This window comes from Polyodon spathula, chromosome 13, assembly GCF_017654505.1.
Source record: "Polyodon spathula isolate WHYD16114869_AA chromosome 13, ASM1765450v1, whole genome shotgun sequence".
Taxonomy (NCBI): domain Eukaryota; kingdom Metazoa; phylum Chordata; class Actinopteri; order Acipenseriformes; family Polyodontidae; genus Polyodon; species Polyodon spathula.
In genome coordinates, this window is record NC_054546.1 from 5502859 (window position 1) to 5517173 (window position 14315).

The 14315-nt window shown below is 36.6% G+C and overlaps 2 protein-coding genes across 3 annotated transcripts; one reads left to right on the top strand and one right to left on the bottom strand.

Moving 5' to 3' along the window:
- Positions 1–1528: 1528 nt before the first annotated feature.
- Positions 1529–5414, bottom strand: LOC121326230 (BRCA2 and CDKN1A-interacting protein-like). Its single transcript, XM_041269456.1, has 7 exons — positions 5170–5414; positions 4682–4756; positions 4297–4377; positions 3892–3984; positions 3424–3611; positions 2362–2536; positions 1529–2140 (listed from the first exon to the last, which is right to left on the bottom strand). The coding sequence occupies exons 1-7, from the start codon at positions 5311–5313 to the stop codon at positions 1970–1972; spliced, it is 927 nt and encodes a 308-aa protein (XP_041125390.1). The 5' UTR covers positions 5314–5414; the 3' UTR covers positions 1529–1969.
- Positions 5415–5728: 314 nt separating this feature from the next.
- Positions 5729–13630, top strand: uros (uroporphyrinogen III synthase). 2 transcript variants are annotated; one of them, XM_041267418.1, is made up of 10 exons: positions 5729–5830; positions 6551–6634; positions 6888–6971; positions 7234–7330; positions 8991–9065; positions 10966–11040; positions 11271–11354; positions 11906–11991; positions 12478–12576; positions 13353–13630. In XM_041267418.1, the coding sequence occupies exons 2-10, from the start codon at positions 6572–6574 to the stop codon at positions 13482–13484; spliced, it is 795 nt and encodes a 264-aa protein (XP_041123352.1). In that variant the 5' UTR covers positions 5729–5830; positions 6551–6571; the 3' UTR covers positions 13485–13630. The 2 variants fall into 2 exon arrangements, with proteins under 2 accessions (XP_041123352.1, XP_041123353.1); XM_041267419.1 differs by having other exon boundaries at positions 7234–7318.
- The last annotated feature ends 685 nt before the right edge of the window (positions 13631–14315 follow it).

Here is a 14315-nt window from a genome sequence, read left to right on the forward strand (position 1 = left end):
TATGGCCCGTACTAGACCTTGGACTTGAATACCCTTCTTAAAGTGCTCTACTCAGTGTTCATAATACAGGTCTGCTTTCATGTTTATGACAGAACTTCTGGAAACTCTGGCTCTGTATGATAAGATTCAGAAACACTGGTATTTGTTTTTGTTTGGCTTGTCTGTGGTCTCTTTATGATACTCCTAAAACATTCAACTTGGTGATTTATTCAGTGAACAGACATGAAGTTCAGCAGTAAATTTAGCAACAGCTGCATAATGGTTTCAGTTTGAAACGTTGCTTTAGTTGAGTGGATCCGTCTTTTAAGTTACAGAAAAATAATCATGTGGATGATGTTGATTTTCTAATACAGAGATTTGATTTTTAATGCCGCTTTTTAAAAATTTCACTCAGGTACTAAAAGTGTTGTAAAATATTTTAAACCGCTATAAAAGCAATGCACGTTATCGTTCTTCCAGATCCGTAAGGTCTAATGCAGTCTCTGGAAGAGCTGGATTACCTGGCTGCCCTGGATAACAACAGAAATCTGAAAACAGAATCATCATCATCGTGTCAGAATTCTCACTTGATCCCTAGATGGCAAACTCTGCTGGCCTCCTGTAAATTTGATTGTGTGAACAAGATGCTTACCATAACAGCTGACAGGTATTAAACTAAACACCCTGATAACTAACCAGGGGCAGCAACAGTATTGAGGGATTACATTTTAATTTAAATTATTTGAGTTCCAGGATAGAATTCTAATTTTAAGAATAACCCTTGGTGCCCCCTCTCTCTAGTGACATATTGCAAATTAATTAAAGTACGAGTCTACAATCTGTAGATTGAAGCACTTGTCAGCTTTGGAGAAAGGGTGTTCTATACATATAATTTTCAATTAGTGTAGTTGTATGTGTTAACCCTGTCCCTGTTCTCTTTGCATCAGCTCCAAACTGCTTCCTGGAGCCTCCTCCTGGCTCAGAAAAATAAAGATTATTATTATAATACTCGAGATGGTTAATAACTAGCTGGTACTTCCCCATATTGCTTCCCCTTATTGTTCAAATCTATCACTCTAAAAAGCAGCTGACAAATATACAAGTGACACACTGCCACCATATATTCTAGGGTAAAGTTTAATTTTGCAAGTTATCTTTTTTTGTTGTCGTTTTTGTTTTTTTGTCAGAGTAAAAAGGAAAGGGTTTAGCCGCAATCTTCTTTTCAAGCTTCGAGCAGCCAAAATAATAAAATAAAATCTCTCTCGTTTTATCAAGATGGCTCCACAGTACTACTTCTATAATCTGCCCCATAGTGAAAGCAAAGAGATGCTGCAGCTTATCACCAACCACATTTCTTCAGCGCAGTGCAAAAAGAGAAGCGACAAAACAATGTCAAGGAATGTCAAACTCTCCAGGCTTCTGAAAGATCTGTTACTCAGTAAACTGGGGGGAAAAATAAATAAAATGGCACTGTACTGTTTGTTCTAAGAATGTACAGTGCTTTTGTGATGATAGAGGTACTCAAAAGAACAATCCACAAACAAAAGGATCTCTTGAAACTTTTTTTTTTTTTTTTTTTTACTTCAAATTGTGAAGGATGTTGTATAGGAGGATTTTCAAAAATTAGCTTTACTTAAATTTTCTGTATAAATTGTTTTGTAACAAACTGATACTTTATGTACACTGTTTTATGGGTGATTACATTTTTTAAATCTGAACAGTTATATCTTGTCATGGAAATAAAATTCCACACAGCCAATGGTAAGTACATATTATGGATTACAATTACACATCAAGGTCCATTTATCATAACTCCAGCTCACATGCACTGGAGCTACTTGGGAGTCCAATAGGAAAAAAAAGTACACTTAGTGTACAGAGTTGTGTGTGTGTTTTTTTTTTAATATACCTGTGTTTTTATACAAATAATTAAATTATCAGGTAAAAAACCACTGTGTTCCAAAGCTTATACAGTTCCTCCAGGTAACATTCATACTGACAGGTACTCTCTTAGTTTTTCCATGATTGGACCGATACTCTTGGCTGGGATTAACATTACAGTACGGAAAGGTTTCATTGGAACATCATCGAAAGACCATCGGCCAGCAAGGCATGAGTCGCTTTCCTCTTGGACAGAGTAGTTGAACTTCATAACTGCATGCTGCAGAGAATAAGAATGAGTAACATCTATTATGTTTACTTACAGTGATAGCATTTGTTCATCATAATCAAAGATAGAAGACAAAACATGCATACAATCATGCATTGCAGAGTAATACAATTGATTTGTTAGCTTTAAGTCATGTTACCTTTTTACAACTGCAATGTGTATACAATGACACATCCAGTGCACAAGTGCAATCATATAGTAAAGAAAGTTACCTCGTGAAAGAATTCCTCCTCTGCATTCGTAAACATCAATTCTTCTTTCTTTGGTGCGTCTCCTCTTAGTGTGCTGTTATTCTTCCCTGCCTCTTTGAAGGTTTTGCTTACCATGATGTAAAAATGGCACTTCCCAGTGGGTTTATTGGTTCTCTGGGCTTCTGCTATTTCTTCCCTAAACAAACAAAATGTTTTTTTCTTTTTACAATATTATGCCACAGTGGTCCCTATTGGTAATGATTTTGTTTGAGTTACTTAATGTTGAGGTTAAAAAAAATAATAATAAAAAATCTAGATAAAAAAAGCAACAGTCTACTGCGGTTTCTGAATATCAAAGTAGTCCACTTTTTTTTTTTTTTTTTTTTTAAATAGCTCAAATTCAATCCAAGGTTCAGTATTTCCTGGTTTATCCTGGCAGTCACACCAATCCAGATGATCTTGAACAGAACTTCCAGACAATAAGACACAGCCATATGCCTTGGTTGCACACAGGACCTTGAATATCCGTTACCAAGAACTCATATGATTGCGTATGTGCTGCTGGCAAGAAAGCAAAGCGTTCAGAATACTGTACAGACAACTACACTCCTTAAAAGGGGTGTTAAATTTAAATCAAGGGCCACACTAATTTGCTATCCGATTCACAAGCCACACAAACAGGACAGTTTTACTTATTTTGTCGGGTCGAGGAACAATAGGGTGGTAAAATGAAAACATGCAGTTTACCCAAAGTCAACATATACCATAAACCATTCACTTTCCAAAAGGTTGATGGTTCATCAAATTACATTAAGCAATAGAGGATGTCTGGTAACTTTGTGCACCCTTCATATACAAGAATAATAAAAGAAAAACTTGAAATCCCACCTACCCACATTTAAGCCACAGCCTTTGGATGACTGCATACAATTGCCATGGCCTTGTTTGAAACCCCTGCTTTAAATCTAAATGTAACCTTATGTTAACAGTGATTTGGTGCCATCTTAAGGCAAAATATTGCAACTGCACTATTAAGTGAAATTACATTTTTGCACCTGTCCCAGTACAGGAAGCAGTACTTACTGTAGCTGTTTGTGTAAGGGTAGAGCAATTTGTGGTGGCACATTGATGAATCTCTCGCTCAACAGGAGGCCCACAGGCTTTGTGGTGTCGTTCAGGATTTTATCCAGCTGCTCAACGACGCTTGGAGGGCAGCACTTCTCACAGTGACCAAGCACAAGCTCTTTAATCTGCTCAACACACTCTGAGCCCTTGAAATTACACGCAAAACAATGACTGTTTATCTTTAAATCAGGGTAATAAAAAGATGTTCATGATGAAAGACTTCAAGAATTAATATTGTTTATTAGATTAACTGCGATATACAAATAATTAGCTTTCAAGACCTCAAATGTCTTGTAAGTGTAAATTTAAAGCAACAGGTGTCATTGCTTTTACTTGCATCTCGCTCTTCAAAAGAAGATTGTAAAGGGATTTCTCCACTCTATAGGACAGCTTCATAATCAACACTCTGTGCATCTAGTTACTCACCTTTCTTTCAGTCAGATTTAAAAGACTGATGAATCCAAAGACTTCATCTAGATCATCATCATCGTTATCACTATCCTCTGGAACGTCAGCTTGCTGGAATGAAGAAAAAAAGAAATACAAGGTTGGCAAAATAACTTGAGGACATAGTAAAGAATTATATATCACGTAACTGCAAAACAATTGAATACTCTGACATAAGTAAATATATACGATACTGCAGAGGGTTCAAAGATACCCTACTCCCAGCCAGGGTTTTTTTTTTTTTTTTTTAATATAAAGTATATTAAAACATGACAAAACTATCAATACTAAAAAATACGTTTTTAAAATGTACAATGAGTCGTGCTTACCGCACCTACTTGTTGATTGCTGATGCAGTAAAAACATGACATCTGCATTTCTTACCCTGATAACGCTTCCAATATGGTTCTGCTGGATTATCAGATCAGTCAGTTGAGACAGGTTTATACTGGCTTTCAAAAACAGCTGTGAAAAAAATAATTATTAAAAGGTTTAAAACAAGCCCATACTACACAGTATGCAACACTACCAAATTTTACTGTGACAGGCTTCATTTTGAATATTCAAAAAAAGTATAAATAAAAATGTTCGTATTTAACCTATGAAAGAAATCAGCAAACTATTTGAATTTTTGGAATTAAGATTCACCTGACCATATTTTTATCAAGGTGTATGTACACAGGTATATTTCTTCTAGTACAGCAATATTGTAGTATGTTTTGTTTTTCCGAGTAGTTTAAAAAATCTTCGATGTTTAGTTTTGACTCACCTGTTTCAAAAGCTTTGTGATCCCGTTAGAGTCGCTGTCGGATATTGTATGTGCTTCAAAATCGACAGTCACCTCCTGCAAACCATTCCAACACACCATTACAAATGAATTAGGTCAATTATCACCCTGGAAAGAGCACTGGTCTAGGCTATTGTTCACCCTACCTGGAAAGAATTCTGGGGTGAGAATTAGGTTGGGATGAGATCGGACAATCCGTCAGGTTTGTAATGGGCATTCTGTTTTGATATCCAAGTATTGCTTGCTATCTTTACTCTTTGTTTTACGTGACAATGGTTTCAGCAATAAAAGTATAAACTAAGGTAATAATAAACCGCAGTATACTAGGTGTTACATTTCTTAACCTGTAATTAAACCCCAGATTGCGAGAACAAAAAAAACCATCAACGGAAAACGCACTGCCAGAAAAGTAAACATACATACGCACGTGTGAACAGTTTCAAAAGGCCTGACTACCACTAGGTAAATACCTCGTTTATTTCATCGTCAGAATCCTCACTGCCGTCGTCTTCGGAGCCACCTACCCCTTCTATCCCCTCATCCGAGCTCTCCTCCTGGTCTTCCTCCGGCTCCTCTCCCGTTCCCAAAGCTCGTTTTTTAGCCAAAGACGCCATGCTTCCAAACACACACAGCAGGAGATACGGACAGAGTCGGGTCAGGGGTTTGTGTGGGAACGAGACTTACAGAGGAGAGCTGTTTGTGAAACTGAACCTGTGCGTTCGCCATGTTGGCTCCCCTTTTCTATACTTGCCACGCATTGCTGCCACTCTGCTGGAGCCGTAATAGCTTGAGTTTCACAACTTCCTGAAACTGAGACGAGAGAGGCGGGATCTGGATGGAACACACATAAGGCAACGGAAGGGGGAGCTCAATCCATACCACGAATATTTGAATAAACACAGATATCAGCATACCTGAATCATTTTTAAAATATAATTTCTGGTATATTTGGAGCTTTTTTGGCTAGATGTAAAGCTTTTTTGGTGGGGTCTTATTTATGTATTATTTATATAAATGCCCTCTATTTTCTGATTTGGGACGTTCCATTTGTTAATTCCCTTTGACCTATCATATTGTTTAAAAATAGTTGTTATAGTACGACTAGATGGCCTAAGAAGTAGGGATGTTGAAGTATGTATAGATTTTTTCTTTTTTTTTTATAATTATTATAGTTCTTTACAGTGTATGTTATAGTACCCAACACCGCTGTTTTGTAAAAATGGTTACGCTTTCCGAGTTTTGATTCGCGTCAGTGAACGTTCAACACTATTAGGTCGTCATCAGTATAAGAGTCATGCGAATGAAATGTTGTTGTGAACGCGTTGTATAGGATACAAAATCTCACTCGCATAGTAACAAAAGTAAAAGCGAAACCCAAAACATTATACCGAAGCCTTGACTTGCATGCAGATATATCCACCTATATATATGTTTACAAGAAACTGACATGTGTATGTACAGTGTTTAGTATATCCCCGTCTGCTCTACACCTGTGTTCATCGTTGTCATACAGATCACAACCCATTCACGTCAGAAGAGACACAACATTTTCAATATAGACAATGTGATAAATTTAGTCCCTTTCAATTTGGTAGTCTGGTCAAACTGCACAATGTAAAATACATGCATTGTCTGGTTAAAAAGCTATCGTTAATCCATTCGCTGCAGTTACAGCAGTCTGTTATCTGGCTTTGTAAGTTCCATTTATCAGGTCGCGCATGTTACTTGTCATTGGGTGTGGACTCATTCTGGGAAAGCTGTTAACGCTTCTGTTTTATGTTGCTAAGTTTTGAAACTGAAGAATAGACACACAGTCTAGCATCGTTTTTAACTTTTACCCTGACATTTCAGTGCCCTGTGTTAGCATTCGCTATGAAAGTTCTGTTATTAAAAGAGCCAAAGGAAGGGGACTCTGGATCTGACCCTTATATTCAGGTTAGTGACCAAAAAAAAAAAAAAATCAAATAAATTCTTTTCAGAATACTTGACCAAACATTTTAGACTTATTTAATGTACCTAAGTGCATATTTATTTTGGAATCAAAATTGCGTGATCTTGCTATAAATTGCATTGTACTTGTGTGTTAAATCTTACACATATTTACATGTATTCTGACTATACATATTTGTTTATAGTTATTATTGTTGTTGTTGTTGATGATATTAATAATATTGTTGTTTTTGTTTAGGAGTTAGCCTCATATGGGCTAAAAGCTACCCTGATCCCTGTCTTGTCTTTTGAGTTTGTTTCCCTTGATGCATTATCTGAAAAGGTAAGAACATAATAGCATGTAATAACAAACCAAGGCTGAATATAGAAAACAATACACTGGGGCAAGATTTCAATTATATATATATATATCATATTATATATATATCTATATTATATATATATATAGAGAGAGAGAGAGAGAGAGAGAGAGAGAGAGAGAGAGAGAGAGAGAGAGAGAGAGAGAGAGAGAGAGAGAGTGTAAAACTCTGCAGTGAATGTTGAAGGTTTTCCTTTTTTCTATTTATTTACTTTTTTTTCCCCAGCTGTCACACCCAGAAAAATATGGTGGGCTCATCTTTACCAGCCCCAGGGCAGTGGAAGCTGTGAGCCTGTGTCTAGAACAGAACGGTAAAAGAGAAGGTGGGAGATGCTGAGAGGACAGTTCGCAAGCTACAGTATAGAATGCCTTAAATATCTATAAGACAGCATTATTATTAATTTAATTCCTGCTGCATATTTACATTTCTAAAAACATTTTGTATTTTTATTAGAAAGTGTTTTGTCTTTGCCTTCCTGGTAAATATTTACATGATTGCTTGGTTTTTCAATTGTATAGTGTTTTCATATGCTAAAAGGCTTTACTGTGTATGCCCTGCAGATGGCAGCTTTGACCATGTTTGTTTTTTAAATGTCAAGTGCCTTCAGTGAAGGACTTTTCTGTTAAATGCTAGGCAGTAATGTAAAGATGGCAGCAAAGCAGCACCAACAATCATGTTTTGAGCTTGGCGAGTCCTCTTAAAGGTTCAAAAGCACATGGAAACTATATTAGTGACTAGGAAACAACAACAAATGCAATGATTTAATCGACTTGAGCTGGTATAACCTACTTGTGTTTCCTGCAGTCTCCATCTGCTGCAGTTCTGTTCAGCAGGGCTAAGGTGTCCGAGTGACTTCCTTCATGTTTCTAAAGCCTGTATGCTGTCTTATTACCCTGATTTCCTGTTTGGAGAGACTTCATAAACAGCATTGCTGGTGTTCAACACAGCCAATACCTTATAACCCCACTCATCTGCCACTATTTCACTTGAGTCATGTTACTGAAAGTAGTTTTTCACCTGCCTCTGAAAAGTAATCATTGTCACCCTGACTGAAGAAAGTGCCACCAACCTGCTACATACTATTGACACTCTAACCCAGCTGCAACAAAAAGGGGTTTCCTCTTAGAAATAACAAGTTGTTTACACAGAGTCTTCTTTGTAATGTGACCTTTGATTTTATGCTTAAACAAAAATCAAGTTTATTCTACAACAGAGAGGTGCTTTATAAGTTTTTTTATATTAAGCACCTGCTTAACTACTTTCTATTTGCTCCTACATGCTCTTTAAAACCTTAGCTTTCTGAATGGGAAGTAATCCTTCCCTTGGCCTGATGCAGTGGACTTGGTAGCATTTTAAGCCATGCACCTGCCTGTGAGGTTTATGCCCAAAAGAGCTCCTTGTTAATGTATTCCATAGCCCTGCAAAGTCTCTTTGATCTCCTGTCCACCTCCATGTAATGTGAAATCTACAGCACATCTGTATCACCAGTGTTTTAAACCTACCCATCAAGAGAGTTATACAGCTGTGTATAAACAGAGCTGACATTCCCCTTGATTGGAATAGTGAGCCCTGCTTATACACAATTTTACAGATAGGCTGTCAGTACCATTTGCAATATCTAGAAATATACAAATCTATCATCAACATCAGTTTTGCTACTGGCCTAGAGTAATTGAAATTATCCTTTCTACTGCAGGAGAGAGTATTTCTCAGCAGTTGACTTCACTTCTATGTTGGGAGTTTATAGACATGTGAAGGAACACAAGATGTTACACAAAATAATCTTTACTAAATTAATTTTGCTATATTAAGTGGTGGGAGAACATTTTTCCTGTTTCATCGAAGGATCTTCATTTTAATTGTTTCTTTGCTGCACCAAGAAATCCACTGCAGTCAGCGATTAAAACAGGAACTTTTTTTTTTGGTTTGTTTGTTTATTCTTTGGCATGCTTATAATGCAATTTCTGTCTTGTTTTTAACAGAATGGATGGAAAGTTTGAAGGATCAGTGGAATGCTAAATCTGTTTATGTTGTTGGTAAAGCCACATCCTCTTTGGGTAGGTCTCTCACTGGTGTTTTCATTGTTATCTGTACCTTTTTTTTTATGTGCTTTATTGATCCACAGTTCTTTACATTCTCCCTATTTTCCAAATTATTTTATTTGGATTCCACAGTTCAACCTTTCAGCACTACAGAACAGTAGAGCAATTTAGGCATTCCATTTTAGAATAATCACAGGAGTTGACCGTTCAAACCCAAGTTTATGCTTTTGTTTTGCTTTTTTAAAAAAGGAAAAGTGAGAGTAGCGGGATTCTGAAAAATATAGCGTTGCGTGCTCCCACATGTTGTTGCAACTGTTTAAATAATTTTATACTTATAACTTTAAAGTCTGTTTCAGTGCTCTTGACAAAAACTACATTATTTAAACAGTTGTAGCAACACATGGGGACACTTTAAGACATCAGTTAAGACATCTCTCAACACGAAGTAGACTGGGGCTGTTTCCGTTTTCAGTTCAACATCTCCATATTCCAGTGGCTTAGTTATAATTTTTTTATTTTGTTTCTGAATGCCCACTGACTAGCCTCCAAACAACATTGGGTAGTATAGATTAGTTGCATTTCTAATGTCATGTTATCCTAATCTGTCTTTGTCAAGGTATTTATAAACAAGGTATAAATTCTGTATACGTAACCTGTAATTGTAATATCAATGTCTATGTAAATTGTGCCTCTATTAAAGCATATTTGTGCATGGTCTAATCTGAACCTGTCAAGTAAATTAATTCTGATGCTGTTTTACAGGATACCCCTTTGAGGTTAGGAGATTCAGGTGTTAATAGGTGCTCTCCTTTTGAGGTCTATATGTTATTTACTCAGCCCCAGTAGTTTAATTTACACAGTTAACTGCTTCTCTTGCCTTTAACATTAGCTGATGATCTGATAATTGGACAAACCTCGGCTGTGCCAGGCATCTATATCCTGTTTAAATCCCTCACTGTAATTAGTGCATATTTTAATTTGGATGGGAATTGGTTTGCACCAAGCAACAGTTTGCTGTTTAGTTGACAGCTTGTAGTAATTGTTTGGTGATGTAACCCTTACACTCTTGCCCTTTAGGATATGACTGATCTTGCACATCTTTGTTGGTTTTAAAGCAGTAAAACAATCTTCAAATGTGGCAGACACAAACATTACATGATCCTTTGTTGATATTATTTAATGTCCTTGTTTAGTAGCAAAGTAAAGGAACATTTACAGTGTGTCTAGTAGTGTGTCATAAGAAGTGTTTGGCAAGCCATATATACTGTATCCAACACAGAGATCAGTATCTCCTTTTCAAAGGGGCAAACAGCACACATTGACATTACTTTCAAGTACAAAAATAGTACCAATTCTGTCTGGGGGAAAAAAAAGTGGAAGCATACAGAACTACCCAGCATACTAGAATAGAGTATACATATCTTTGGGATCAGGGAAACTATAATATATATGTATGTATCTATCTTATTCTAAATTAACTACCTAAAAATTATGTAAAGTTAAGGTATCGCCTATTATTTAATAGTTTAAGTATATACTGTAATAAAGCAATTTCAGCCTGGCAATGTTAAACACTTAGGTTGCAGTTGGTGGCCGATAAGCATCTAAGTAATGCTTTCACTCTTCAGTGAAAGAAACTGTTCGGGAAAGTAAAGTTTAATAAACTGTAGCATTCACATGAGAGTGTCTGTTTAAAACATCTAATTTATCCCAACAGAAAACTTAACAGCGATGACTGGTATTCTTCAGAACTCTTTTCCTTCTATTAAACAGAATCCAAGTGAATGTTATCCAGTGGTCTCAAAACTTTAGATACCGTCATTTAAGCCTGATTCCAATGTAACACTGGAGCTAACCCAGAGCACCTCTTATTGTCTGTAAATGCAATTGTATTCCTTTGTTAATTTATTTTTAGTTCAAGAAGTTGGCTTGCTCCCTCAGGGTGAAGATACAGGAAATGCAGATAAGCTCTCAAACTATATATGTAAAAGTAAGTAGTTGAATAACAGTTGTTAAATTTTGAATTATACAGTCCATCAATTTTAAGCATATACACTTTTGATGCCCTTCCAGAGAGTTTATATATGCAATCTTCAGTGCTTTACTAGAAGTTATTTGTAAGAAAAGTTTAGTATAGATCCACAGTTTATCATTGCATTGAACAAACACATATATCAATAGTATAACTCTCTTTACATTTGACAATTTTTATTTCCCCAGAGGAAAACTCTGGTTCATTGCCTCTTCTTTTTCCCTGTGGATCACTTAAAAGAGAAGTTCTACCCAAAGCGCTGAAGGATAATGGTAATATATACAATCACCTAATACTTTGATATCCTTTACTTTCTTTGTAGCATCCCAGATAAATGCACACTTCAAAAAGGTGTGATGAGGTTTCAGATTAACAAGGCTACTTTGCATACAAAAGTATGGATACGTTGTATAGGTTTTAATGTTTTTCAATATAAAATAAAGAACAGCCCTAACATCATTTTTATTTTTTTTTAAATCAAGTCTAGTTTCGTAGAATGAAGCATTTCCATGTTCAGTCTTGGCCTCCACCTTAGTAGATGGCTGCCAATGAAGAGCTGACATTGGCAGTGGATTAGGGGAAGTTTGAAGACATATAACCTCACCTTCCCCTTTCTCACGGGACTAGAGGGGGTGATTTTTATTTTTGTTTTTTTTTTTAAATGAAAAGGATTTCATTTTGGCAGTCAAATAATTAGTCATTAACTAGACTTGCGAATGCTGATCTTTGCTTTTAGCTCCTGGTTTATTAATAGCATAGCTGGCAATTCCTTAAGAACGCATTACGATGAGTACATGCTGTGACAAAGTGTTATTGATTGTAGGTGTGCCGTTGGAAAGTGTGACTGTCTATCAGACTGCGCAGCATCCCAATCTTCAGAAAGCCCTCAGTGAATATTTCTCAAAAGAGGTAAAACTGAAAAAAAAACAAAAAAAACACATGGTTTGATTGAGCATCTCTGCCACCATAGCCTTCTATCAGTCCACCGACTCAGGAAACTCCTTTGTGGGCTCCAAGATGAGTGGCACATACTTGCCTTCACCATTAGAAGTGTCTTTCCCTCCACTTCATTGCCTATTAAAGTGTCTGAAGAAAGACATTATTACACAAATACCATAATTGACTTAAAAACACCTCCTTTACACTTCCTCAAGTGTAGGTGTGTAAATAGATGACGGGTGAGATCTGTGATCTGTCTCCATCGTTGTGAATGAGTCTTTGTGAACACTGCATCATGTACTACATTTATTGATTGCTACTGGAGAGGCATGTCAGTATACTCTTCATGTTGGGTTGCTGGTAGAGTTTCATGAATTTGTTCAAAGCCAAAGGAGTTTTATATTGTAGGGCTACAGTCTGCATTAATCTATTAATCCATTTTTTCCCCCTCTCCAGGGCATACCAGCAAGCATTACTTTCTTCAGTCCATCAGGAGTAAAGTTTTGCCTGAGTACACTCCAGAAATTGTCAGGGAATCGCATTGATCAGATAAAGGTATGAACTTAATCATTTTAATTAGTGCTGGGACAAATATGTGAATATTCAAACAAACACTGTTTGCAATGTATTCGTGGCTCAAATTACCATGCTCGTATTCATTTGCATAACAGAATTGGGACAAGAACAGGGCTTTGATCAAAAGTATACATTAGCAATATGCAAACACATTTTAAGAAACTTAATTCTGGTCATTTGACTTCATGGTTTCCAGATAATAGAGCCCAAACACTATTCTTTCAGTGAAGTTTGACAATCTGACCATTTTGCAGCCATATTTCCTATCAATGCACTATTCCAGGGATGTGTAACCCTGGTCCTGGAGAGCCACAGGGTCTCTTCCGATTTACATTCCACCTGAGTTCTCAATTACTTAATTCAACCAATTACTTTCTTTATTGGTCAACACTAACATATTTTCCAGGTCTTTCACCATTTATGTTTTAAAGCTGCCCAGATAATCTGCAGGATTGTATCTTAAATGCAACATTTTGTTTAAAACGCCCTTTATCAATTGGTTGCCGATCAGATTGAAATGTGATGTTGCTTTTGTGACGTGGATTATATTCACACACACTATTCGGTTGTAGTGTTCTAGTCACGCACATTACTATGAAAGATGGCAGGTTTATGTTACTGCTCTTTTAACCTGGCATTTCCAAATGGGACTAAAAGCTGTTTTAGTTTTGCCAATCATAACAAAAGCGTGAATATCTCAATGATATGACATTTATTAAAGATAAAGTATTTGCTTGTTTCCTCTGTAACTGTAGTTTGCAGCCATTGGACCAACCACAGCTGATGCCATGAATGCTGAAGGACTGACTGTCAGTTGTTCAGCTGAGAAGCCAACAGCTCAGGACCTGGCATTGAGGATATCACAAGAACTTCAGAAAATTCATTGAATTCAATGCTACCTGTTGTCTTCTGAGCTGCGACTGAATGTGTAACAAGTGCAATACAGCCAAGAAAGCCAATAAGTCATTGCTATTTCTGTGATGAGAGTCAAGATTTTAACAGAAATGCAGACCTAAATAAAAGTTTCATTTACTCACCATTATGAATAATGTTTATTCACATGTGTTTTTATTCTGTAGTTATTATCACATGCCTTTTTTTCCACAGAAGTGGTGTTTTTGTGTTGCCTTTTTGTTTGCTGTCCTAACAATATGAGAATAGTTGAGTATGTGCTATTGTTCAGGGCAGTGGCCATAGCCAGGATTTTGTTTCGGGGGCGGATGGAGATTTTTTAATGATTGTTAATAACACTGGCATAGTAATGATTTTGTTCTGGGGGGCATACTGGTGGTGAATGGGCAGAATTTTGTTTCGGGGGTTGGATGCTGGTGATGATCTCAAGGATTTCATTCCAGTGGGGGATGAATCAGCAGGATTTCATTTTGTGAGATTGAGATTTTTGCATATTAAACCAACCCCCTAGCTACGTCACTGGTTCAGTTTGTGAATTGCAGTTAATGCTACCTTGCTGTTACAAAAAAATTTTTTATAAAGAGGGGCTTAGCTATTGTGAAAGGGGCAGGTCTCTTAATAGTGTGGTAGGTACACTGTACACTTTTGCCAAGACTGCAAAACATGCACATGCAAAATTGCAATTTAAACACACTCTGATGCAGTTTATTGGGTTTGTTGAGCTACATAATACATAATACTATTAGAAGAAATGATGATTCTATGACACACAGAGATGGCTTTGTCTCCTGTGATTGTGTGTTTAG

What these genes read in the sequence shown, in the direction of transcription:
- LOC121326230 (XM_041269456.1), bottom strand. Translation starts at nt 5,313, where the DNA reads ATGGCGTCTTTGGCTAAAAAACGAGCTTTGGGAACGGGAGAGGAGCCG. An exon ending in TCACAAAGCTTTTGAAACAG is followed by an intron (nt 4,378 to 4,681) that starts GTGAGTCAAAAC and finishes TTTTTTTCACAG; the next exon opens with CTGTTTTTGAAAGCCAGTAT. An exon ending in AGGAGGAATTCTTTCACGAG is followed by an intron (nt 2,141 to 2,361) that starts GTAACTTTCTTT and finishes TATTCTCTGCAG; the next exon opens with CATGCAGTTATGAAGTTCAA.
- uros (XM_041267418.1), top strand. Translation starts at nt 6,572, where the DNA reads ATGAAAGTTCTGTTATTAAAAGAGCCAAAGGAAGGGGACTCTGGATCT. An exon ending in CAAAGCGCTGAAGGATAATG is followed by an intron (nt 11,355 to 11,905) that starts GTAATATATACA and finishes TATTGATTGTAG; the next exon opens with GTGTGCCGTTGGAAAGTGTG. An exon ending in ATCGCATTGATCAGATAAAG is followed by an intron (nt 12,577 to 13,352) that starts GTATGAACTTAA and finishes CTGTAACTGTAG; the next exon opens with TTTGCAGCCATTGGACCAAC.